The sequence below is a fragment of the Chelonia mydas genome, chromosome 1 (assembly GCF_015237465.2).
Source record: "Chelonia mydas isolate rCheMyd1 chromosome 1, rCheMyd1.pri.v2, whole genome shotgun sequence".
Taxonomy (NCBI): Eukaryota; Metazoa; Chordata; order Testudines; family Cheloniidae; genus Chelonia; species Chelonia mydas.
The window spans coordinates 229,565,635-229,593,347 of NC_057849.1; the positions used below are offsets into that span (position 1 = coordinate 229,565,635).

Below are 27,713 nucleotides of genomic sequence, written 5' to 3' on the forward strand. Positions count from 1 at the left end.
ATATCTAGTCATAGGCAATTAGTTTACCAACAGAATAGCTTCTCTCTCTCTCTACACATCCCCATCAGTTCATCCTGTTGGGAAAGGCAACATTAAACAATTCTGCCTGGCAACACGAACAGTACTGTTAGCACATTCTGTTGGGCTGAAGCTTGTGTCTAGGCCAGAACTCTCCTTCCCCCACAAAACGACACCAGTGGAGAAAATTCAAACCCAAAAGTTTATATAATGACAAGAGAGTCATCATTTTTATAGCCTTCCTCTTCTTCCCCCTTTTCCTGCATGGCTTCTGAGTATCTTTTGATAAACAGATTTCAGCTTCATCCTCTGAAAGGATCTCCCTTCACTGCCGGCACACAGCGGGCTTCAATTGGACATGGAAGTCCAGTAACACCCCTGGCATGGATTTTACCTAAATCAAGGATTTCATTACTTGAAGGGGAGGCAGAAAGTCAATTTTAAAACCTCTCAGAACACTGAAAAATGATTTACCTGAATTTCAGAAAGAAAGGACCATTAGAAAGAGTTCTACTGGCTGAAATATTTCAGGATACAAGTAGTCAAGACTCACCTCCATCTCCTTCTCATTAGGAGAAACACTGTGGGAGGAAAACGAATAACCACATAAGAAGAGCATAGTGCGAAGTAAACGCAAATGGGCATCAGATTACATGAGATACATACTTGTCATTTTGTTTGGTTTTGGTCATGTTAAGGCCAGTCATAGTGGGAGAAGAATTCCCTGATAATTAAAGAGACAACACACAAAATTTTAGTTGTTAGGTTGAGGAATAAACTCCCCTTAAAAAGAAGAGTTTACGAAAGACTTAAGTTCAGTCACAAGAGGGAAAAACTTGATTAAGACTCCTTGGGTTGAACTATTGTCTGGTAGTAGCAGCAGCAGCGTGCATTAGAACTAGGTTAAAAGTCAGCAAGGCAGCTCATTAGTGTTACCTTTAAAGGGCCAAGACCCCAAAGAGTCAGTCCTTGTTTGATTAGTTTGTGGCTTTAACCACAGAAGTCCAGATCCAGATCTGAATTTGCAGTAGTTGGATCTTCGGTTTTGGTCCCCACTACAACCTCCTCCCCACAACTTCAAGATAAGCATTAGAGAAGCCACCCCAAACTCACTATTAACAGTTCAATAAGGATCAGCACATGGGCAGGGACAGCCAAGGCTAAAGGTGAGGTACTTCTAAAAAGGGAAAGCCAGCTTGGATTCAGTAGAAACTGACACCCAGCTTTCAGATTCTTACACTGCCCAAACCTTTGATGGGGTTGAAAGAAGTTGCTTTATATCCCTGTTGGAGTAGGGGATGCAAGTATCAGAGTCTGCATTAGGATATCATTGGGTGTAGTAAAAGCTTGGCCTGTTTGGACACCCCTAAAGAGTGTCCAAGGGAAAATACAGCTGGATTAGACCAGTGCTGGTAGGAGGTGGATGAAGAGCATGTCTTTGTAGGATAGCATTTTGTTCCTCTCCATTTTAATACCTAATGACAAACACTTTAAAGTTTACACAACATAAAATTGACAAAGCTGCTTCCCTCTCCAAAGCCAGACTAGAATAAGCACATCATACAAGGTAAAAGATTCTTCTGTAGCGGTCAGCTCTTTACATGAACAATAATCCTAGGTCTGTGTGTTGGCAACTGCTTGTACCCCGTGGTAGGAACCTGGAACATTTCTGTCACCATGGTATCAGAATTGACCATCATTCCCGTGATCTGCTCAGTGGTTCATCAGCTCTTTACACCCCGTTGAAAACTACAGACAACGTTTGCTTTCAGTATGAGAAGTGTGTCCTTGTCAGAGAGGGTTTTATGTTGCCTTATATGCACATTTAAGAGTTTTCCCATCATAATTAAGCATTAAGATAGTCTGTTCCAAGTACAAGCAATAGTTCGGTTGTACAGCAAACACAAAGAAATTAGGGATAAGAATATTCAAGTATTCTGAGGTTTAAGACCAATGTGTTTTACTGGACACTAACCAAGCATGCGCTGTAATGCGTTAAGTGATGTGAATTTCAACGAGGACCATTTACCTTTTCTACCAGAAACTGTAGCAGACACTTGTTCACTCTGCTCTTTAATAGCTTCCAATTCCCCATCTGTATCCTAAAAATGGTTTGAGAGAGTAATTATACAAACTTGCCACAAATACTTGACAATAAGATCAGCTATGATGGAGGTACTCTAGTCCTACAGTGGGTTTGTGTGAACTAATCAGGTACTTTATACTGCTGCTACCACCATGTATGGAAACTAGATCTTGAATGGGTTGGAAGGCTTCCACTCCCTAAATCAGTTGGGTCTTCCTCGGAGAAGGCTCAAGTTACCTTGCAAACAACTCATGAAGTGACACTATCTAGAACTTAAGCAGTCAGATTACTATGCTGAAATATGAGATAGAGAGAATTTAAAGTAGCCCAAGATAGGCAGGGGGAAAAAAAAAACAAAACAAAAAAAACAAAAACACAACACAACCCACCACCAAGCCTATCCCATTTGGCCTGAACCCATGAGGGGAATCACTGGACCAGATCCTCAGCTCGTGTAAATCAGCATAGCTCCTTTGGCATCCAATTGACACTAGCCAAGGAACTGGTAGTGCAGTCTCTGGGAGGGGAGTCCAATCCACGGCGGTGTTTACCCCTTTCATCCTTAGAAGGTTTTCCTAGTGTGGGATTTTTCAGACATACCAAGCAATCTGTCACTTCAGCATTCCCTGGCCTTCTCTTACAGCTAAAGGCAATGGGTTGCACATGTCAGCATTCCTAAAACTTTAGCAGTCTAGTCGAGCTCTTACCAGATCTAGCTTTAGTTCTTTTTCAGGTGTCGTTTTGTGATTTTCCATGCTAGGGCAAAATTCACTTTTAGTTGTTAGATCAGTACCTGAAGAGAGATATTCCAGAAAGTGGATGTAAAGATTTCAAAGATGAACAAATGTTACCTCTTAACGAGATTTCTAAAGCAGAAACCACCAGTGCTCTCTCATAAAACCCTCCATAGTAATTACCAGAAGAAAATGCAAAAAAGAAAGAGGCCTTTGAAAGCCAGCAGCACAGAGTGCTGTAGAAAGCGGAGACAGCAATGCCATGGCACATTTATTGACTCAAAAGCATCACAAGACAAAGGAGTACAGCTTTATATTGATCAGTCATGCTGGTTGCAGCCGCTCCAAATTTGCAAGACAGTTTCTATATATTCAATTTTCCAAAACAATTGCTTTGGGCTGAAGTTTTCTATGCTTTGACTATTTGAATTTTCGGGGGACGGGAGGGAAGTTAAATTAAAAAAATAAAATAAAAAAGTCAGCTTAGAGTTATAAGAAATATTTCTGATCTCACATGAAGAGGCTAAAGGAGGTTTGGAAGTGGTGCTCTGCTTAGCATTATGGAGTGTGTGGGAGCGAGTACAACAGATGTAATTCAGTTACCATCACTTAGATGCTTGAATGTACCTTCATGTTCCGCTCCCTGCGCTAGGTCTTTATTTGAAAAGCTAGAATAATGTGCAGTAGACGCTTTGGTGTCTAAAGTGAGCTGTGGTACACAGTACAGGTAGTTATTCAGCTGCAAGAATGCAGAAGTTCAACAACTAGAGCAGATTATTAAACTCCAAAGGGTTGTGAGCTCCAGATCAAAGAGTAACAAACTGCTCAACTCCAGTCTAAGAAGCACACATCATTTTAAGTGCCACAACCGATCACCTCTGGTTTTTAGGAGGTTATATGCTCCACTGGAGAGGCTGCTGAATTTTTAAACATTCAAAAGTAGCAGCGTACAGGAAGCTAGACCTAATGCAATATTAAGTTTGCACAGCCAAGCACTCAGAAGGTTAGGTAATTCCAAGAGTTCACTTCTCCTGCAATGGCAACTCTGGCTACAAAGAATCTTTTTAAAAAAATTAACAAAAACACGAGTCTATATTAGTACAAACCAAAGAAACAGGATGTGCAACACGGTCAATAGCGTGATCGAGAACTTAGCTTCTAGAATTTTCTCTTTTACAGACTTTACACTGAATTAACGCTAGTAAACAAACAAACAAAAAAAGTCAGCCCCACAAAGCCTACCTTATTCTTTCAAAAAGCAATAGACGTTATGGTTGGCACTACTGAAAGCAACAGTAGAGATCCACCAATAACCTCCTGCCTCTATTTGTATTAGAAAGACATTCTGTACAAGTATAGTGATGCCTTAGATAGAAGTGGAGTGCTGACAGTTTAGCACAACATGGAAGATACAGGACAACTGGATATTGAGATTTCAAACTAGCACTTGTAGGATCTAAGCCATGGGCAGAGCTCTGCCATCCTACCCCATGCTGGCTCTGTGCTTAAGATTGTGTGCTTCCACCCAGCAAGTCATTGATAAGCCAAGTGAAATATCTCCAGCAATGCTACTTTCTGAAGCCAGGCTGGTCTGGTTTTCCAAGAAAAAGTTTATGAAAGTAAATTGGAAAGGAAGATTACTAGTGAAGAAACAAATACCTTAAATCTGGTGTCTAAAATTAGACACTTCAGAACCCAGCCCAAAGGAAGATGAATGTTCAGAAAAAGAAGGACATCTCTGGGGTTTATTACTAAATTAGCATATTCTAGAAGTGCGTTCCAAATCGATATTTAAAACAAGTGTTCTCTGCTATGCTGTGCAGTGCACTCTAAGTCAGCTTTTATACTCTGTATATGTATGATTTTCTTTAATTTAGGCTTGTGTGCACTCAAGGAGAAAAGTAGGGCCATTTGTTTTACTAAGGGAAGGAAATACATTCAGAAACAGAGATGAGACTAGTGTTGCTTGACATCTTAATGTGAGCTCACTTTTCTACTTCCATATGTTTTGACAGAGCAGGGCAAATGATTAAAGATTTTGAAAAAAAGTGCATTGGGGGGGGGGGGGGGAAGTGTCTGAACTCTTCCCTCACTCTCTCTCTCCACCCCCACTTCCCCACAATGTTTTGGGCCGCTCAGGTTTGACATAGCTCGACTGAGGTTTCCTCATTTCCCTTCAACGGATCAACTGGCACAGTACTTTAGAATTTTCTTCATTTGTTTATATTTTCAGAAGAGCTGAATTAAATGTAATGCTTATGAGAGGTGCCTGATTGCCAGCCCTGGCAAGAGAGGAATCAGCTTTACCAACTCATTCTGCGTGCCCCTTTTTGCAGGGTCTTAAACCCTAATCCTGCAATGGCTCCTGCCAAGGCAAAGCCCTATACTTGTGCAGAGTCCCAGTGAAATCTGGAAGCAGTTGCAGACCAAAAAGTTATTATTCTGAACATAATGTAGACTTAAAATTTGTGCAAAGCTCTCTTACTCAACTTCCTCACTTCAAAAAGATATGTTGGAAGCAAGCAGTTTCCCTATCACATGACTAATCTTCAGAGCAGCTACAATACCTGATACATTATCATTCAGATCCTTCTCTTTATTTTTCTTCATTGCTATACAGGTTGATGTGTCTTCATCTTTTGCCCATGAAGCCTCAGACAATTGTGTCTCCATGGTGAGCAATTCTAGAATAGGAAGCAATAGAAGGCAGAGCCATTACTGGTAAGAAGCTGCATATACTCAAGGGCATGTTATTCAGACCTCTCAGACAAAATTCACTGTGCTTCCACTTTAAGAACTTACCAGTTGCTTTCGCGCTCTCCAAAGAAGATGCGATAGCTCCTTCTCCGGATGGTGTTGAATGGTCACTGCCAAGACAGGAAAACACTCAGACATTCATGGTCTGATCGGTCTGGTTAATTTAAGAATTAAATGTATCCAGAGAGACTGACCTGGGCAAGACTGGAGTATCCGATGTTAAAGGCAAAGCATCACTCTCCTTAACAAAAGGAATGTTAGGGTTTTAGCGTTGATACTTGTAATAGGACATCACTTCTTGTGTAAAGCAAATGTATAATATTTGTCAGGTCCCAGTCTTAAACAATTCCTTTAGATGTAGCTAGATCTGGTTGAAATATGTTCGTTTCAGTAGAGAGCGGGTTATTTAAAAAAGCTGACCCGCATCCCCTGCCCACTTTTTTCAGCCATCTCTAGAGGTATGGTTTAATACCCAGGGGGGTGTGGGGGGGTATAATTATGGGTTTTGTAGAAGTAGTAATTTGGGGGGGGCGGGAGAATCTGTTCACATCTATATTTTTGTTCCAAAAAGCTGTACTCCTGACCTTTATGCCAAAGAGCGTCACACTTTAAAACCAAAGTGTGTTGTTTCAAAGAAATGTCACTCTGCTAGATTTCCTCCCCCACTTTAAACTGAGCAGAGACTGTGATGCAAGTCTTAAAGAGAGAAGTGATAATTTAACAAAGCCACTTGACTTTTCCTGACATTTGTTCCCCCCACCACTTTCAAAGCCGTGCTGCATGGCTCACCAAGAGGATATTGGGACATACTCCCTTCCAAAGATTCAGAAAACAACACTAGAAAAAGCTCTGAAGCTGCATCAGTGTTGCTTCTAAGAGACAATGAGCATAAAGCATTTTGCTTGGGTTAAATTCTGTGCTGTTTAAGAGATGAACATTTACATTCACGTCTCCATGTTTGATTCCTACTGATAGCAACATTGTACCACACCCACCAGATCTTATGGCAGAAAGGCACTGGTTTTTTCATACTAGCTTAATGGTCATAATTTTGTTTCATCATTAAGGGCCAAATTCTTTTCTCCATTCAATTTGTTGCACCTGAGTAACTGAAATCTGGCCCCAAATCTGTAGCACTTTGCTGATACACAAACTGCCTTTTAAAAAGCTTTAACTTTGAATCCAGTGTGTATTTTACATTTTATTGTCAATTCCTTGGACCACCACCACAAAGCAAACACACTTGGAGTTACTTTAGTTTAGTTCTAAGCTTTTGGTTTTGAATCCCGGTTGTCAGTAGTTAATTTGGAATTTTAGGAGGTTTGCATGGCTTTTGTGGCCACTCCTCTCAGTGTGTCTAGGGAGAGGATTTGCTTTAATGTGCATGTGACAAAGACTAGTGATGCTATTGTATTGTATTTCCATGTCACTCTGGTTAACATTATGCTTTCCACCAGACTCATTTTAGAATAGTACATATACAACAGGCTGTCTTGTACAGAGAGGTTAGCACGGTGTGGGGGGGGGGACAGAAGCTCTTAAAATTAAAATTGTAAGTATCTTGGAGAATAGCTAAATAGCAGTAGGTAAATAGCTTTTGTGTTCCTTTATCATCCTGTACCAGCAAAGAGCTAGATATTAAGAGGATCTATAGTGTATAAAAGATATTTGGAACATAGATTTCTGAGGGAAAAATTTAACTCCCCTTGAAGTGAATGAGAGACCAGCCCACTTATTCAAGGGGAGAATTCCACACCTGTACAATATAGAAAAATCCTGTTACTATAGCATAGAAATAATGAACATTAAATGAAGGTCAAGGAGAAGTTTAATGAGCTCACCCATGGAGGACATGCTGACTAAGAACCTGAGCAGATATTTAAAAACACAAATGGGGGGGGGGGGGGGGGGAAGGGTAGGAAGGAAAGTAATCAAAGCACAGAGATAGGATGGAGTTTCTCAGAGAGATGTGCAGTATTGGTAACCTTCTCAAATTTGACGTTACAAAATTGAGCATGTTCAGAAAGATCTAGATGTAGGGATCTAGAAGTGAAGTGAGAAAAATATCTTTATTTATGAACTTTCTTTCTACAGAAAAAGCCTCCATAAGCTTTTACCATAGAAACTTGCCGTACAGCCAATAATGTTCTGAAGGGACAAGTGATTATGGACCTCTTGATGCTTAGGTCCCCAACCTTGTCCCTGCACTGGGCCTGTTTTTTAGAGGATGCAAGCTCAGCTGTTTCCGAAAAAAGTGAGACCCCTTTCAAAATGCTTTTAGTTGGGCAACCAAAAACTGAGTAATTTTTTTTTAAAGCCCCACCAGACAGCAGTAGTGTGTATCTTAGTCAGTTTCCTTTCTTCCCCCAACCCCCAATATTAGTGTAAGGATCAGTGAATAGAGTTCAGCTTGGTCAGCTGGATGTTTCCTCATGCAAATCTCTGCTATTTATATTCTTATTTGAATTCTCTCTTGGGCTTAATGAAGCTACAGTGTTTTATTTTGCTCTAGGGGCAGGGGCAGTATACTGGAACGGAAACAAAAAGATTCAAGGGGATTTATAATGTAGTACTACCTCAAAATCAAGAGGGACTGACCAAAGCAAGAGACACCCCCAGGTATAATGCAGGAATAAATTCAAGCTTTCAGTGACTTTGTTACAAACCAAAGGAAAACTGAAAGCCGTTCTATACTTTTCATCCACACCTAGTTCTTTCCCTAGACTTTAAAGTGTTAAGAATGGTTGAAACTTTTGGATCACAAAGGAAGGATTTTAAAAAAAGCCCACAATGTGGCTTTACTATCACACCTATCAGTGTATGCCAGAGATACCTGCCTTTAATAGGTTTAACAAAATCATGATTTTACAGAAATTCAGCACACAGTTACTACCTGCTATATGCAATATATCAGTCATTCTAGCGAAGCAAGGAAAGGATTTGCAATAGAGCCCAAACCAGCTCTGTTTACAAGTGTGAAAAATGCATGATCTCCTTATAATATAGATATCCCTCTATCCTCTAGGCCTACTTCTTGTAAGGAAATATTTGAGAGGGTTTGCTGTTTCACTGTCCTCCAGTCTGTGTTGTAGCAGTCTTCTGGTGAAGTACTCCTTGCATAAAAGTTTACAGACTCCCAAATGAACCAATATACATTTCTTTGGTGATGCGTTGGAAAGCTAGTGTTCAGTTCTAAGCCCCCAGCACAGAAAGATTCGTTTGACTCACACAAGAGCTAGAGATTTAAAGCAGCCTCAAATCCCTACTCTGTCTATGCTTTGACAACACACACAGTAATATAAGCATGGAGTTACTTACATTCTGAAGGACTCACTATAATCAACACACCTGCAGGTAACCCCAGTCTGATAAAATGCTACAGAGACACTCTTCCTATTAAACATGGACATTCAAATTTTGTCCTGCGTCATAATTTTTAGACCAGATATGGGATACCGCCCATTTGCCTTTCCTTCGGTTCAGACCTGGAATCTTGTCCCAGGGAAGAAAGAAGGATTATGACTACTACACAAAGGGATTCCAACAGAAATGCAGAGGAACCCTACCCAGAGCTAAAAAGTGTAATTTTGGGTATAAACTGCAATTACAGAACTATACAAATATGGAGTGTGTTATGTTGCTTTAAATGTACACAACTGTGCTGGTCACAAGTGCTGTGTTGACAGCTGTGTGGAACAAAGCCCTCCAGCCAGCCAAAACAGCAGCACAATATGGGCAGTAGCAGTGCAAGCAAGGGCTTCCTCACCTAGTCCCCACACCACTCAACCAACATAGCTCAACCCCAAGATCACACTAACAGGGTAGGAGTCACTGAGTAGCTGTGTCATTTTCTCCTTTGCTTCTCCACCAAGAGTGAGTAAGGACTATTGCAGATGGCTGGGCCACCCCACAGTGGGCAGGTCTGAAGTTACTATTTCGCTATTAGTCTAGATTAGGTTGCACTTTTTTTTCCTATTGCTGCATCAAATGAAAGTGGCATTGTGTTAGTCGGACAGGCCAGATGCAAATCTCGCTCAAGTCCGGGGTTTGAAATCCTGATCCCATTGACACAGCACATTTCCAATTAACATCACAATTAGAAAGTGTATGGTGCTGACTAGAACAGAAAGTAACATTGGCAACCAGCAATCAAGGGGAAAACCAAGGGTTTACTCAAGTGTTCATCTGCCTGTTGTAACCTGTCACTTTCTGTGGGACCGAGGACCATTTATTTGGCCTTTTTCCTCAGCCTTCAGTGCTGAGTAGGCAGACACACTATCCCACTGAAATCTAGATGCAAAGCTCAACTACACTATATTGGGTAAAGTATCAATCATCTTGTTTTTCTTAAGCAAAGATGAATTTTTGGAAGATCATAGTCATAACTTAGCAGTTTTTGCAGAAGGAAGTATACAAAAAGACAATCAAATGGGATTATTAAAATGTAAAGATGCCTGCTGGGTTTTTGTGTGTGTTTTTTTTTGGTCTCCCTCCGCCCGCCATATTGTTGGGAACGGATATCATTCATGCTTTACCAAGAGGGGAGTCCCTTGTTACTGAAAAATGAACATGCGTTTTAAGATTTGTACATGGAATAAAGAGGACTCTGAGCTAGAGTATGGGATTTAAATACTCCTAAACTTTGATCTGGATTCAAACATCACAGGTCAAGTACATTTCTGGAATGTTTTATTCCAATCGCAGTTGTTAAAAGAGATATACCAACTGAGACGGTCTCCCAATAGCCTGCATAAAGAAAGGGAATTCAGCAGAAGTCCACTGACTTACCAACGGAGCAATGCTGATTTACCCAAATTGAAAAATCTGGCCCCTCATTTCTATTTTAAAGTCAGTGCATTATTGCTAGTAAATGGCTACCAAATTCAAAGGCAAGACTGCTGAAATTAAAGACAGCACTAACCTCAGCAAATAGGGAGTCCATTGTAGTAGGGGAGGCAACAAAATCTGCGTCAGTCTGGTTACCAGCAGAGCGTATCTCCCACCTGGCAGCACAAATTTTATTTGCATATTGCAACAAGATCACATTTGGATGTTTTCCTTACATTAATATTACACAGAAACAAGAGCTGAAGTTCACCACGGTGTCTTTGTGGAGATTGCGGCCAATCCCCAATCATGGCAGACACATCATTAAACAAAACAAATGTAATGAAAAGGACACTGACAGATAGACAGTAACAGAGGAGTCACAGGAGTTGCTGAGACTTGCGGTCACCTGTCTGCAATGCAAATTTCTGCTTCCTCAGCAAGAGCCCAACCACTTCTTTTAAAAATCAGCGTCCAAAAAGGGAGAAATCAGAGATAGCCTTCAGAGGAGGAAAAATGTTATACCGCAACGGCTACAAACGCTCTGGTGCTTTGATGAACCTGAACGTCATCACTTTCTAGTCACAGTTCGGAAGGGTGGTCTCGTGGATAGCACATTAGCCTGGGAGCTCCAGACCCTGATTTTCAGTTCAAGCTCAGCCCTTAGTCTATCCTGCGTCTGTTTCCCCCATCTGTAGAATGGGAATACCACCTCCATGGCTCACAGGGGCATTGTAAGAATAACCTTTTTTAATGAACGTGAGGCACTCTGGTTCTACAGTGATAAGGGACATACAGATACCATGATAGCCAGTGATAGCATTATTTGCTCACTAATTCAGAATATAGCATCTCATTCTCTTGCAGTGATGCTGTAGTATTAAACAAGACCAGACTCTTAACGATAGGTTAACGATAGCAGAAACTATAGTAAAACAGCTGGAGAGCGGCCATCTTCAGTTCCCTTCAAGAGTCTGTGGTAACACTACTTGTCCAGTCCCCCTTTCCCCCGACCCCAGCCCAAACATGGCTTTGCCCTCTTACCTGTGTGCCTCCAGTGTCACGTCCAAAGTAGACCCATTTTTCAGATCCTCTCTTTCAAATAGAGAGCGAGCTCTGGTTTCTGCACATGTGAGATCACAGCTTGTGCACGCTCTTGGATTCAGCTGTAGGATTTCCAAGGCCAGAGCATCTGTTAAAGATACAGACATGAAATAATGAGAAGGGTGTCAACATAAAAAGTTACTAGTCAGTCAACTGGGCAGATTTGGTCCTTTTCTATCAACAGATATATCCACGCCCTCAGACACAATAAACCTGACTATAAATTTGCCCTGTTTCATTCGTTTGCTACTTTCATAGGTTATTAGTAAAGGTTCAGGGAGCAGTAGAGAAGTATAAGCAGACTACAGGTGGATGGACATAAATAAGTAGAGTCCATTTTTAAGGGGAGCATGACCAACAGTCCAGGGTTGGCCAGTGATCACTGACACACTCGCATTTCAGCAGGGGTGACCATTTGCCACACTGCAATGCTAGCAGCTAGTCTCTACCTCACACAAAACTTTCAGATTTGACAACGGTATATGGCATTTTGAACTGAAGCAGTGGTGTCATGGGGAGATGGGAGGATGGTAATGTGTGGGAGGCAAAGCAACAGCACTTACTGTAGAAAGTAACATTGTACATTGCAGTGGAAATAAAACCTTGGTTAGAGCAACCCTGGGCTCCCATACAACAGGGACCAGTAGGGAAAGGGAGGAATTGCAGACACTGCATAAAATGACATCTCTGCAGAGTCAGCATACAGTGGCATTATGGGAAGGTGGTGACCGATTGGCTAGATGGAAGCTTACTGACCCACATCTATGCCATGACATGGCCTGGACTCTCTGATACAAGCTGAAGCTTGGGATAAATGAAGCAGGCAAAATTGGGATGTTAAAAGCTCAGTTTTTGATGCCTGTCATAAACAACATAAGCTAAACCACCTCATCATTAGTGCTGGAGATTGATGGTACAGCCATTTGTTTTGCACAAGAAAAAAACTCTTCAGTTGCCATTTCCAGTTGTTTGTGAGATGGCTCATGAACTCAGCTAGTCTTTAGATACAGCCAGGCAAATGCATCTCAGATAATTCATGGGCATCGTTTATACCAATTAAAGCCAAAAGCAAATTTTCACCATAGTGAGTCAGGACAGATTTATACTGAGGTGCAGGCAACAGAGACTTATAGCAAAGAATATCTGTGCTTGATAAAAGATGAACAACAATGGAAATTGTTCTAATCCTTTGCTATTTTAGATTTAGCACCATGTTACATTAGACAGTTTTAGGTCATCCCCCAACTACTTCTGCGCTTCAAAAGATCAGGGTACAAAAGAAGGCAAAAACCATAAAAGAGTAGCCAGCAGATCTTACCTAGCAGAGGTGTAGAATACCAGCATGAGTATCTCAAAGAGGGTGCCTGGGGAAGTCCAGTGCTCCGACCTGCTTCTTGGCCCCCAAATCTTTTGAAGGAGCAAAGGTGCTAATTGGAGAAGGGAAAGTTTATGGCAGGTTATTATTCATCAGGTTACTTACAGTAGCATCTAAGACCAGCCAAGAATGTTCCCATTGTGCTAGGCACTGTAGAGACAGAATGCTAAGCAATCCCCACCCTGAAGAGCTTACAGTCTAACTGACAAGCCCCACATGGGGTGGGAGAAGGGGTACAATACACAAGCAGCATGGACAATGCGACAGTGGCAGACATATTAGTGCCATTTTTTTTTCCGGTAGTGGGTTTAGTTCAGCAGGGATAAGCTAATTAGAAAGTGAAGTAAAAGGAAGGGGACACTGAAGGAGGAGGTGAGCGGGGCAGAATAGGGCAGAAAGAGGGTGAGAGGGGCAGGCATGGAATCAAGCTGAGCTGAAAAGAGGGTGAGAGCAAAAAACAACCAGTCAAAGGGCAGAGAAAGTCCAGTGAAGACTGAGTGTGTCTGCTTTGGCAGCATCTCCAATGGCTCCTATAAGGCTCTCCTCTGCAGTTCCCCTTCCCCTCCCACCAACAGACTCAGTCCCCATGGGGTGGGGGGGGGGGAAGAGGAGGAGTACCACCTGCGTCCTAGTTCCCCCTCAATTGTATACGCTAACCGTTGTTCAAATGAGGCCTTTTACTGCCGAAAAAAATCAAATAATGAGTATTGGAAAGGATTTATCCAGCAGTAGCCATTCACCCACATGTGGGGGAAAGGTGTTATTTTTACATGGTTCTGAAACAAATGAAGTGTCTGTATTTTAATGAGGAATGTATGTCTTCGAGCTTCAAAAACTCTAGTCCGAGTTTCCACTGAGTCTTCAGCTTCTAGTCCTTCTGAGAAGGGTCACCTATGTCTTAGAACAGTAACTTTTCAAAAAAAGCAACAGAAGACTATCTTCTGCCACACGTGTTTTACAGAAGCCGAAGGCAGGGACAGTCAATGGAAGATACACACCAAAAAAGTTTAACTTTGCAAAAATAACCAAACCAACCCCCTCAAAAAAACAAACAACTTTGCAGAGAGACGTCTATCAAGAGATCTGGATTTCAAAATTTCCCAGGCGCAAAATGTTTACAGAGTGACAATATAAAGCAAGGCATAAAGATAAGATAAGCCAAGAATAGGATAGCATTTATTCATTGTAAATTCTTGAAGGCTACTCTTAAAGCTGTTAAAAAAAAAAAGTTACCAATTTTTGGCACAGTTCTGGTAGAATCAATGTTTTCCCCTCCCCCGTGTGACAGGGAAAAAAGTACAGGACCAACAAGAGTGGTCAGAATTTCTCACTATCTTCTCTTTTACTGTTTCTTGGTTTAAACTAGACAGTGGACTGTAGTCACTAGACTCCCCATCTATGCAACTCTATTGTAATAGGAAGATCGTTAGGGCAACTGGACAGGGAGAGAAAAGTATATGCTATTACTGCTTGTAGAAGCCATACTGTCGGTTGGATTAATATCCTTCTATTGGAGGGATTCTTACAGTTATGCAATCAGAATACTACCCAATTTAACCAATTCTGCTTCTGTTTAATCTTTGCAGAAGCTTAATTTTACTCATGCAAATGATCTGTAACTTGTCTCAGTTACCTCTGTGCGTAAGCTTATGCACATGTGGATGCGTTTGCAGGATTGGGGCCTCCAGTAAAGCATTTATCTTTTTTAAAGTCTTTGGAGGGAGCACAACTTTGTCAAAATAAAGCCTGATCTATTAATACCTGAGTAAATAAGGTTATAGTAATAGGGCTGGTTGGGAATTTTCCAATAGAAAATGTTTTGGCATTGGAAAATGCCTATTTGTTGAAAGTGTCTCCTGGATGTATTGATTTTGACCAATTTCTGTTTACAAAAAAGTGAACACGAAGCATTTTGATAACGTTAAAGAAAGTTCCATTGCCACATTTTCATAATGAAATATTTTGATTTTTTATTAAAATGTTAAGTGAAAGTCAGACTGGGTACATGAAATTTAGAAATGTTTTTTTCAGATCCAGAACAGATGGAAGGGATTTTGAACTCAGGATTTCCCCACAAAACAGAAAATGTTGTCCTTGCCCGACTGTTTATATAAAGTAGTGCATTTACCTTCCCTATTGCCATTGCTGGAACACTGGTGTTCTTTGCTACCAAGCTGGCACAGAATTGTCACAAAACGAAGGGACATTATTAAATTTCCCCCAGACTAAGTTGGATGGAAATTGTAAAGATGAAGTGTTGCTGCTGCAATACAAACCCTTTCCTATTATCCTCTTCCTTTTACCAGCCACACAGTTAGTGCTCCCATTTGTCTGCATTCCCTCCTGTTTTTTAAACTGGCCTTCAGAACAGCAAAGATGCACATTGTTCAGTGTGTGGCAGTCAAACACACACAGATTTTAAAGATATGAAGGTAACATCCTTTTAAGCACATGACCACCACCAGTTGTTGACCATGAGTGCCGAACAACATGCTCCGTGTGGAACCATGCAGGGACAGTATCTGGCCCAGGGCGCGTGAGGAGGGGAATCTGAGGGCTACATGCGGATCTGCCTGCACAGTTCCCTTCAGCCAGTACGTTTACAAAAATTAAACACTAGGAAAAAAAAGTAGCATAGGTTGTTAGAAAAAATGGACCTCAGATTGGACTTCAGACAAATTGTAGATGGACATTCACCCTGGTGTCCTCTGTGCCATGAAATGCTCTCCTCCACCACCAGGTGAGATAATAGATTTCATACCTGACACAGCAATCCACAAAGTTGCCCCTTAAACAGTTTCTCTCTCAGTGTGTTAACAGTGGCTATGAAGAGACATTTACATAATCACTGAATGTTAAATTATAAAGAACCATTTTAGGTGCTCTTAGGGTTCCTTTTAACCTTGTTTTTGCCCATCATGGATGGAGTTAAATTTTAACCATCAGCTATTTGTACCTGCAATTTTCATGTATTCCTAAGATTTTAAAAACAGATGCATATGAGAGACCATATTCCACTGTGGGGGAGATACTGAAAACATCCTAGGCATTGCTCTAATTTTCTTTTCCTTATTTAAATACAGAAAGGGATGTGTTTTGTATCAGAGTATCACTGTTTTTAGAATACAACAGCACTCTGAATAACAGCTCTAAACACGGTGTCATAGGCCACCAGGTTTGGGCCTGTGATTCCAGATCATATTTGAGATGTTCCTCCCCCCCCCCCATGAAATAGCAATTTGTTGGTTTTATTTTAGTTTCCAGTATTGCACACAGAGGCCAGAAAGTGTTCTTAAGAGAATGGAGAGTCCTTTGGTTCACTGCCTACAGCACCTAGTGCAATAGCCCCACCCCCTGCACTCCCAAACACTAGTGCAATACAAACAGAAATTAACTGTATTTTGCTTTGTGCATCACTGCAATAATACTTCGGCAGTGGAAACTTGCTTAATTGCCTCTCGTTCCTCTTCCACAGATTAGGATCCAGCTCTCAGTAGCAGTATTAGCGCTATCAGCACTAACTGCTCTAGCAATTAAATGTTACGTTAAGGTACCAGAGACTCTAAACATAGGGTCAGTTCTGCCACCCTTACTCAGACCAAGTAGTACCTTCCTCAGCAAATTCCATTGATTTTTAGTACTGTATTGGTAGCATTGCTAGCAGCAGAATTACTGGTGGAGTAGTTTACTCCACGTGAGCAGAGGTGTCAAACTGGCCTTAGGGAAGAAAGCAGAAGTGATTGACCACACAAAGGGAGTATGTGTGAAGTGGTACCATTTTTAGCATCAATTCTATGTCCATACCGTTGTTAAGAATGGTCTTTAGAGAGTTCCGTGTTCAACAAGAGACTCCCAGATTTTAAGACAGACTCTTCAAATAGGAAGTCAGTGTAGATCCACTGGCTTCATCTACATTGACCGGGGAGATACCCCTCTGTTTTTAAAATGGGATTTTTTTGGTGTTTGTTTTGTTCTTAGGAGTTACACTCCTGCCAGAGCCTACCAAGGAAAAGAACACACCAATTTCCATTTTTACGCCTCTTCCTTGGGGCTATCGTCATAACTAAAGGGCGAATGTGCAAATGCAGCGTGCGTGCACACATGCTAGGTCAGCTAAAATGCTCACTTGAATACGAAGGAATATACCTGCAATCTGTAAAACCATCTTGGGGAAGTTTCTGCAATACCAGGGCGTAATATTCTTAAGGGACCAGTTTCAGACAAGTGCTTAGGAGCATGTCTCTGCCTCAGCTCAGCGTAATCTTCCCAGAGTGTGTTCTGGTTTCAAAACTGGTAAATCATTTACAATGTATCCCTGCCACAAGCTTTTTCTTTAGAGTACATTTCCCCCATGGCAGCATGGCTCATATGTACCTGGAGCCAGACGCTCAGCTGGGGCAAGCCACCAGAGCTCCATTGATTCTACAGGAACAGAGACTTTACATATCAAAGCTTTCTGGGTTATCGCTATTAAGAAGGGGCAAATACCAGGTAAATGTATGAAGTCTCAGAAGTTTAGGAAAGAGCTTCATTTATATTTTAAAAGGAATGACACAAAGTGACATCTGCCAAAATGCGGCAGCCTCTAGGTGAAACAGTTTAAGACTGCAGTGCAATCCCATACAGAAAGGATGGGCAACTTTGTATAGAGTATCTACAGCACAGGAAGTTGAGGTAGCAGGGCAAGAGGATTAACTCCCAACACTAAGGTGGTTGCTTAGGCACAAGAACAGCATCTGCAGCTACACTGCTCCTTTACACTTAGTCCTGACTCAGAGGGAAAAGCGCCACCTACTGAGTCACCAACCCCAGGTCTTGGGGACCCTGGAATTTTGGTTGGAAGTCTCTCTTTGAAAGGTCAACGGCTCTGGACCTTGCTGAGCTCAAGTCCTGTTTGGATCATCGCACAAGGAGGAACGACTGAAGCATTCTTGAAGGAAACCGAACTTCCACAGAGTGAAGTAACACAAAGGTCACCGTCTAGCGTGACTACATTTGATTCTTCCACTATCGACTGCAGCTTAACGCTTGCCAGTGCTATAAGTGAATACTACAAGAGTACTTACTTTTCTGCTCTTTATCTTTTTCCTGAAGTGTCTGGCAAGAGCTTATTAAAGCCGTATTCATAGCCTGAAGGGCTCTCTGCTCAGAAATGGCTTCCTCTAACACACTTCGCAAATATGTGGCTTCTTCCCAGGCAGAATGAAGCACCCCATCTCGATCCGTAACCTGAGCACAGAATAGAAAGAGATCACAGCCCTGGCTGGCACAAAAAAGGTCTCTACTGTTCATGCAAATGAAACTGAAATACATCTGTTCTCTCAGGAAGTGATAAGCCCCGACTGAACTTCTGCATTTTTACATTTGGGTGGACTGCGTATGGGAGCTATTTCTGAGTTTTGTTTTTTTAAGCCACCACAAATATGCAAAATTGTCTCTTTCATCAGCAGGCTGTTGACGCCACCTCCTCTGCTTTTACTTCCTCTGCAAGTCACAGTTTTGCGGTGTGGCTGTTCATTCCAACAAAGCATAGTTTCCTATTTGCTAGCAGAGGCGTATAAAGCATCGCTTTCTGGTGTGTGGAACGGCAAGTCACTCCCCTACCTGTTTGCTGGCGTCCTCCAACTGTTTGGTAGCTTCTTGGAGCTGCAAGCCGAGAACATCTGCCTGACTGACAGCTTCTTCTTTCAACTGTTTGACAGCTTCTAGCTCGTGTTGTCTGCAGGGGGTAAGAGTGCAGGACACAAGCTGTCCCTGACCGTTCAGAAAAATATGCCTAGAAAGTGTGATACCCAGTCACTAAGAGAGAGACCACATGCTATTAAAAAGCTTTAATATAGTTTAACTTCCCAAACAGAAACAAGGGGTTTAGAGATTAACCCACCAAGTAAACAAGGCTGTTTGTACTCATCTGGCAGATCAGAAGAAGTGTAGGTTTTCAGCAGGTTCCTAGCCACCCAAAGCTGTGCAACTGCTATGCAAGTCCTGTCTAGATGAATTCCAATGTGGAAAAGGAGTACGCGTTTACTGCACCAGTACCAAATACTTTAAAAAGGTATTTTAAAAAACGTATCATAGACCGTCTATTTGGCTATTTTAGGGAAAAGTGGTAAGAGGATCCAAAGTCAAGAGCATTTGTAAAAATAGCAGAAGTTGAGCCTGCAGGCAGAGTTAATGATCACTACGGTTATGCAGCTCTGATTTGTCACTTGGTGCTGTAAAGGGTGCACCAGTGAGACTTAAGTGACAACTACGGATGGAACGTCAGCACCACACAAGTCCCTGTGACAGAAAGTGGCTGTTCAGGGACCCTTAGCCTTATTTTGCATTGCAGAACAGGGGGGCTGTATCTAAGCGACCTTGTTCTGAATGTCTTCCCTCTGTTACAGCGCCACTGGTGGCATTACCAGCCACCCTTTTTATCAGAGAGAGTGACCCCGAGCTGGGCACTCCACCAGCAGCTGGCCTACACTAGCGCTACACCAATGGTGGGAGATTCAGAAAGACACAGGAATAGATCAGGCCAGGAGAACACTCTGAACATATGAACTCCAAGCCCTGAGAGATTAAGTGGTGTACCCAAATATGAGTGCGTAGTAGGGGGCACATTGTACATGCCAATTCTCCTTGTTTGTATGTTGCATTACACTAGACATTTTACACCCACCCCTGAATAGACAGGCCAGGCATATCCTTTTCCAGAGGATTTGTGCATGTGTAGGGAACAGGTTAGACAAACTCATCTGGGTGGGAAACTTGAACAGCTGCTTTCCTGAAAGCCTGATGTGAGTTCACAGTTGTGTGCCCTTTGCTGCTGTACTTATACATCACTGTTTAAACCCAGGTGGCTATCACAAATATAAGGAGGATAGGAGTGTTCTTTCCTAGCCTACGTTTACCCATTTCTCCTAGAAGAAAATAATCCATTTGGAGTCCAAATTTTCCCCGACTCCTAGTAAATCAAGGCAGTGTGCCACCCTGAGCTAGAAATGGGTCAGTCTGGTATAGCAGATCACTTCCAATAAGTAAGGATGTCGACAAGCCCATGTTTGACAGACCATCAACTTCATACACAGCCAACAGTTCTGCTTATTTAGTGGTTGCACCTGCAGAACATGCAGCTTTTCAACTGTTTAGTCTGTGGTCTGCCTGGTGTTTGAGAAGAGTCTCTACAATGATGCATTCTTACTTGGTACACAAAGGATAACTCCATGTCGGATAAAACACCTTTAAACAGATCTGCTCACAAAAGGAGCATGCGATGGGTTTTCAATTTTAAGCAGTCTCGTTCAGGAGTTCCATGTCTCATTTACACGGGGGGAGGAGGAGGAGAGAATTAGATGTACCTGGAAGAGAGCTCTTTCCTGAAGTGAAGCTGCTCTGTTTTTATTCTCCTCAGATTTCCTGCCATTCTAACATACTCTTTATCCAAGGATTCTCTGTGTTCTTCTAAGAGATGGAGCTTTTTAATCCAGTGATTTATCTTCTCTTCTAGCACTTGCTTGAGGTCCTATTCGTTTTTAAAAGTTAAAAATGCCACATGGTTATAACAGTGTAGCATAAGGTTTACTTAACATGCCACTTAGAACTGTACAGGGTCTCTGGTCAGCAGAGACAGCCTCTCCCTACCTGCCATCCCTTAGTAGGCTAATAAATGTCCATATACTAGACTGCCAGCAGTAAGTAAACAAGGAGGATGGGTTCACACAACATTGAGTTTAACCCCACTCAGTTTTCTGAAGGGGAAGACAGATAAGGACATGGTATAGAATAGCATAATCAGTACAGCTGCTTGAAAAGCAGCTTTTCATCTATTTTTCAAAGGAAGTAAATATTTTTGCAGAAAAACCATCTCCTTCAAAATCCTCCACTGAAATTAAAGACACTTGAAATAAAAAATTGGGTCCAGACTTCAAAGAACCCAACAAGCTCTCTTCCCCCTCCCCTCCCCCCCAAACACACATAGTTCTTCCCCTGGAAAGGGGGAGGGAGACAGGAAGAACTACCAAAAATTTATTTTTGAAAAGAAAAACAAGAGTTTTTTTTATTCACAATGAAAAATTCCCATTGCAATGAAAATGTTATTGTAAATGGGGGGGGGGGGGGGGCGGGGAGAAATGGTAACAAGTGTTTTTGTTTTCTTTAAAAACTGTGGAAGATACTTACTCTTGTTAGAACAGCCCTAATAATCACCAACACAGATGCTTTCCAGAAGGTTCAGAGCATGGCATTATACACTATTTTACAATTCTTTATTTGTGGCTTCACATTAGGTGAAGAGACAGGCAGAGAGAGTGAAAGACAACGCCTTTTAGTACCATGGGAGAAAGTAACTTCAGTGACAGCAATTGGAGTGTTTCAGGGTACAGTTTATATGAATTTGTACCAGATTTAACCATGCTAATGTGCAAGTTAATGTTGTTTACTTTGTGCGAGGCCTATCTGGTCAGCTAGCAACAACACCTTCCAAGAATGAACTCCAGATGGCAGTGAGCATGCACTGTAGATGGACAGGTACAGTGTCTGTCATGTGATTAGTAAGACTGCAGTAGAGCACTACCTGGACACTTTTTTGGAACGGTTTCTTGGCTTACAATTCCACCTCAGCTAAGCTGGGGATGAAGCTTCCTAGGTTAATGTAACTTTTACAGAGTAGAGTCAATTCTACACAATGACTAGCCTAACTGCTGGAATTTCTCATGGTACCTGAAAAGTATACAACTCAGGAAGTTATTGCCCATGCTATTTACTCTCAAAGAAATGTCTGATCTTTCAGAAAGAAAGCAAGTTCTTGACAAGAATTCCTTAAACAATTTAGACACCAGCCCTTGCAATAGACTGTTATAGTCAGAGAGGTGGTACCATTAAAACCAAACAAATATCTACCTTTCCGTTCTTGGTTTAAGGACACAGCCTGGCTAATGGAGACAGAAGAGCATATAAAGAAGAAAAAGAGGGGCATACTTCTTATATGGTAGTAAGCATTGTCCGGTTTCTCTAGTAGATTATGAGACTACTTGGGTCCCATTGCAAGGTCTTAAAACCACTATGAATAGCAACTCTTGGCTCTATTACCAGATCCATTTTGGAAGAAATATGGTCTTCCTTCTGCAACAGTAAGCACTTGTTTGCAGCAATACCTTGTAGGAGCAACCGTTGCTTATGAGCAACTTTTCCCCTGGGAACATTTTCCGTACTATGAATTGTCCACTTGGTAACAGCAACGTAGCCGCCACATAAGAGCAACATTTGACACATCACATCCCCCACTTACTTGCATCATTTTTTGGTGTCAAAAAACACCAGACAAATCCCAAGAAGTCTCACTGAAAGAAAAAAAAAGTACAGATTATCCAAGACTGTCAAACTCTGGGGGCTACTCAAAACCAAGTTGCAGTCAAATGGGAGCTACACAGGTCGACTGTACGCAGAATGTGGAAGCAGAAGGATAAGCTTTTGGCTAAATACAAAGACGGACAGTCAAATAGCTGTTGTAAGCACGGGCATGAAGGAAAAGCCCCTGATGTCAACCAGGCTCTCTTTATATGGTTCAAGGAGAAGAGGGTACAGGGAGCATTGCTTGCTGGACTTGCAATCAAGTGAAAAGCCCTTAAGCTGGTCCCTTCACTTGGATTGAATGATTTTAAGGCAAGTGACAATTGGTTTACCAGATGGAAGAAATACTTCAATGTTGCTTCCAAAAAAAGGATCATGGCGAAAAACAGTCAGCGGACAAACCAGCAGCTGAGCAATGGTAGCATGAAAAAATTCCTCACATTCTTGAAAAAGTTTTCCCCAGCTGGCATCTACAATGCTTACTAAACAGGACTTTATCTGAAAGGGCTCTGTGACAGAGGACATATAGAAAAAAATGGAAAGCTAGAAGGAGGTAAAGCTTCAAAGGACTGTGCTTGTCTGTGACAACCTGGATCAGAGTGACAAATGACCAGTGTTCATGACTGGGAAGTCAAAACTACCCAGATGCTTTCCGCATAATTTCAGTTAACTTCTCAATTACGTCAGTTCAGTGAATGCGTGGGTGACAGGGGAGTTTTCACCAACTAGCTAAAAATGGGTGATTGCCGGCTTTGCTTGTAAAGCCTTAAGATAGGCCTTGTCTTGGATATGTGTGGAGCCGTTATCCAGTGAGTGGTTCTCACTAACATTCAGCTTGAATTCTTACCCCCAATGCTACATCTTTGATGCAACCTGTGGATCAAGGTGTGATTAAGAACACAAAGGGATATTACCAATCAAAAATTGCAAACCAGATTATTGTTGCTCTTGATGCAGACCCCATAGATGTTCAGACAGTCCTGAAAACTGTAAATTTGCTAGACTGCATTCATCTTTCTTGTTGCCGAGGCATGGCAAGATGTAAAGCCGACAATTTCCAATTGTTTCAGGAAAGGCAAATTTGTTGTGCCAGTGCAAGACGAGGATATTGAACAGTTTGATGACCCCCTGAATGATGCTCCACTTCAAGCAAGCATAGAAAAAGGAGGACATTGTAGCAGTGTGGATTTGCTCATATTCAGAGAGATAACCGATGAAGAATTACTGAGCCCTGCAGCAAGGCCAGAGAAAAGAGCTTGTGTTGATGAAACATTTCATAATCAAGAGGAAAATCGAGAGAGAAGGAGGATGATTTTGATGAAGAAGCTCCTCTGACAAACTCTGAGCTGTTGAAGGATTTGAACACACTCAGCACTTTTCACAGCTAGAGGGACTTGGTGACAGGGTCTACAGGTCTCTTTGGGACATTGTGACTGAGAAGAAGCAGAGCAAACTAACAGTTTTTCATCCAAAATGAGTGAGTTTATCCATTTCTAATTAATTTGCAAGTTGATACTCTATAAATAGAATACACGGAGGTGGAATACTACTTTAATTTGGGTAATTACATTTCAGAGTACAGCCGTGTTAGTCTGTATTCGCAAAAAGAAAAGGAGTACTTGTGGCACCTTAGAGACTAACCAATTTATTTGAGCATAAGCTTTCGTGAGCTACAGCTCACTTCATCGGATGCATACTGTGGAAAGTGTAGAAGATCTTTTTATACACACAAAGCATGAAAAAAATACCGCCCCCCACTCCACTCTCCTGCTGGTAATAGCTTATCTAAAGTGATCACTCTCCTTACAATGTGTACGATAATCAAGGTGGGCCATTTCCATCACAAATCCAGGGTTTAAGAAGAACGTCGGGGGGGGGGGGGGGGGTTGGTTGGAAAAAACAAGGGGAAATAGGTGCTGTTGTCATCATGAATAGGTCGGAATATGAACAAGAGGCTGCTCGGCAGCTCTCCAACACCACTTTCTACAAGCCATTACCCTCTGATCCCACTGAGAGTTACCAAAAGAAACTACAGCATTTGCTCAAGAAACTCCCTGAAAAAGCACAAGATCAAATCTGCACAGACACGCCCCTGGAACCCCGACCTGGGATATTCTATCTACTACCCAAGATCCATAAACCTGGAAATCCTGGGAGATCCCTATCATCTCAGGCATTGGCACCCTGACAGCAGGATTGTCTGGCTATGTAGACTCCCTCCTCAGGCCCTACACTACCAGCACTCCCAGCTACCTTCGAGACACCACTGACTTCCTGAGGAAACTACAATCCATCGGTGATCTTCCTGATAACACCATCCTGGCCACTATGGATGTAGAAGCCCTCTACACCAACATTTCACACAAAGATGGACTACAAGCCGTCAAGAACACTATCCCCGATAATGTCACGGCTAACCTGGTGGCTGAACTTTGTGACTTTGTCCTTACCCATAACTATTTTACATTTGCGGACAATGTATACCTTCAAATCAGCGGCACTGCTATGGGTACCCGCATGGCCCCACAGTATGCCAACATTTTTATGGCTGACTTAGAACAACACTTCCTCAGCTCTCGTCCCCTAACGCCCCTACTCTACTTGTGCTATATTGATGACATCTTCATCATCTGGACCCATGGAAAAGAAGCCCTTGAGGAATTCCACCCTGATTTCAACAATTTCTATCCCACCATCAACCTCAGCCTGGTCCAGTCCACACAAGAGATCCACTTCCTGGACACTACAGTGCTAATAAACAATGGTCACATAAACACCACCCTATACCGGAAACCTACTGATCACTATTCCTACCTACATGCCTCCAGCTTTCACCCTGACCACACCACATGATCCATTGTCTACAGCCAGGCTCTGCAATACAACCGCATTTGCTCCAACCCCTCAGACAGAGACAAACACCTACAAGATCTCTATCAAGCATTCTTACAACTACAATACCCACCTGCAGAAGTGAAGAAACAGATTGATAGAGCCAGAAGAGTTCCCAGAAGTCACCTACTACAGGACAGGCCTAACAAAGAAAATAACAGAACGCCACTAGCCGTCACCTTCAGCCCCCAACTAAAACCCCTCCAATGCATTATTAAGGATCTACAACCTATCCTGAAGGATGACCCAACACTCTCACAAATCTTGGGAGACAGGCCAGTCCTCGCCTACAGACAGCCCCCCAACCTGAAGCAAATACTCACCAGCAACCACATACCACACAACAGAACCACTAACCCAGGAACCTATCCTTGCAACAAAGCCCGTTGCCAACTGTGCCCACATATCTGTTCAGGGGACACCATCACAGGGCCTAATAAATCAGCCACACTATCAGAGGCTCATTCACCTGCACATCCACCAATGTGATATATGCCATCATGTGCCAGCAATGCCCCTCTGCCACGTACATTGGTCAAACTGGACAGTCTCCACATAAAAGAATAAGTGGACACAAATCAGAAGTCAAGAATTATAACATTCATAAACCAGTCGGAGAACACTTCAATCTCTCTGGTCACGCGATTACAGACATGAAAGTTGCGATATTACAACAAAAAAAACTTCAAATCCAGACTCCAGCGAGAGACTGCTGAATTGGAATTCATTTGCAAATTGAATACAATTAACTTAGGCTTGAATAGAGACTGGGAGTGGCTAAGTCATTATGCTATTTCCCCTTTTTTTTCCCTACCCCCCCGCCCCCCAGACGTTCTTGTTAAACCCTGGATTTGTGCTGGAAATGGCCCACCTTGATTATCATACACATTGTAAGGAGAGTGATCACTTTAGATAAGCTATTACCAGCAGGAGAGTGGGGTGGGGGGAGGTATTTTTTCATGCTTTGTGTGTATAAAAATATCTTCTACACTTTCCACAGTATGCATCCGATGAAGTGAGCTGTAGCTCACGAAAGCTTATGCTCAAATAAATTGGTTAGTCTCTAAGGTGCCACAAGTACTCCTTTTCTTCTTGGTAATTACATTATTATTTGCTCAGCAGATGCCCTTATCCAGAGCAACTTAGAGTGCATACAAAGTATTACAGTTAAGTGGGAGTACAAAAGGGTTTACAAATAAGAGCATGAGGTTGTGTACGTTGTTGTGGTTGATGATTGATTTTTCTTAACATAAAAATAAAACTAGATAGATACTTTTATAATCACTCAGTACCACTTTCTTGATACAGTGTAGTGGTAGGCTATGAATGCAGAATAGAACACAGGTGTAAAATATGCAGTACCTATACTAATGTAATACTGTAGCAATAATAATAATAATAAACATACCTCACATTGTTACAATTCTAGATTGTTAACATGTACTGTAGCGGTTTGAGGTATCAGAAGAAGCAGGCTGCCTTTGGTCAGATGACACTCAAAACAGCAGTAGCTGCTTAAGAGCAACATAGTGAAAGAGCATTGATATGTTGCTACTAATAAGTGTCTATGGTCATTCCTTTTAGGCTATCTTCCTTTTTCACCAATTGTTCATTGATAACAATGGATATAGTGGAAATGCTTTAAGAGAGGATGTAACATGTGCTCCGAGATCTGTACTGGCAGCCTGTTAGTTTCTGGGGTGGAATTTATTGTGTGGAGTCTAACCTAGACAGTTTGAGATGATTGCTTGAGACCACTGTTCTTCTAAGATGTCAATTAGTGAAGCTGACAAGGTGCACCCTCTTAGCTCCCATTTGAACTGGGCTGAGGGGAAAGATGGGTGTCTATCTTCCAAGAAGTTTGAACTAAACTCCCCAGCTTGGTCTGCCAAAGTCCAATATGTTAACCTCATCTCCCCCACGTGGCCCCGCTTCTTGGGTAGTTTGGGTGAGTGCAGATGGATGCACGATAGATATCTATAGTTTTTTTTGCGTGTTACTACTATAGGTTATAATTTGAGGCTATCAGAGCTGTCTCATGTTGGCATTCTTGCAACAGTTTTAAAACATACAATACTTAAATAAAGCTAGGAGCAGTGATGGACACTGACAAGTTGAAAGCAAACCATCGTCTATTACTACATAGACAAGGGACAGATCTGCTAGATTAGAACCCCTTAATATCAAAGGCGACTCAGAACCAATGGCAGAAGCTGAAGTTATTTAAAAATATATTAAAATTTGAAGTAAGATGCAATTTTTTAAACAGCAATGATAATAAGTCACTAAACAGCTTACTAAGGGATGTAGTAAATTCTCCATCATTTGGGTCTTTAAGTAAACCAGATGCCTTACTACTTGATATGATCTAGTTCAACCACAAAGTATTGGACTCTATATTGGTCTCTTTCTGTACAGAGAAAAATGCTGCAGGAATTATTGAATTAAATTCTATGGCTTTTGCTATGCAGAAAGCTAGACTAGATGTCCACAAGTTACTCCTGTCCTTCAAGATCTAGGACATTTTACTTTGAAGTAAACATGGCAATTGTCACCTTTAGAGTACAAACTTCTCCGATCAGTT

The 27,713-nt window shown here is 41.8% G+C and overlaps 1 protein-coding gene across 7 annotated transcripts in view; it reads right to left on the reverse strand.

Annotated features, from left to right (window-relative positions):
- The window catches only part of IRAG2 (inositol 1,4,5-triphosphate receptor associated 2), a 64,888-nt gene that overhangs the window by 8,392 nt on the left and 28,783 nt on the right, over positions 1 to 27,713 (reverse strand). For 4 of the 7 annotated variants that reach the window (XM_043538608.1, XM_043538601.1, XM_043538590.1 and 1 more), the window contains exons 17-30: positions 20,248 to 20,411; positions 18,506 to 18,677; positions 17,968 to 18,130; positions 15,663 to 15,724; positions 12,845 to 12,953; positions 11,467 to 11,614; positions 10,517 to 10,598; positions 5,790 to 5,836; positions 5,641 to 5,705; positions 5,406 to 5,522; positions 2,812 to 2,897; positions 2,048 to 2,120; positions 685 to 742; positions 572 to 599 (exon numbers count right to left, since the gene is read on the reverse strand). In XM_043538608.1, coding sequence (XP_043394543.1) covers positions 572 to 599; positions 685 to 742; positions 2,048 to 2,120; positions 2,812 to 2,897; positions 5,406 to 5,522; positions 5,641 to 5,705; positions 5,790 to 5,836; positions 10,517 to 10,598; positions 11,467 to 11,614; positions 12,845 to 12,953; positions 15,663 to 15,724; positions 17,968 to 18,130; positions 18,506 to 18,677; positions 20,248 to 20,411 — 1,374 coding nt within the window. The remainder of the gene's footprint in view (positions 1 to 571; positions 600 to 684; positions 743 to 2,047; positions 2,121 to 2,811; positions 2,898 to 5,405; positions 5,523 to 5,640; positions 5,706 to 5,789; positions 5,837 to 10,516; positions 10,599 to 11,466; positions 11,615 to 12,844; positions 12,954 to 15,662; positions 15,725 to 17,967; positions 18,131 to 18,505; positions 18,678 to 20,247; positions 20,412 to 27,713) is intronic. The other 3 variants (XM_043538596.1, XM_043538594.1, XM_043538604.1) reach the window with 1 other exon arrangement.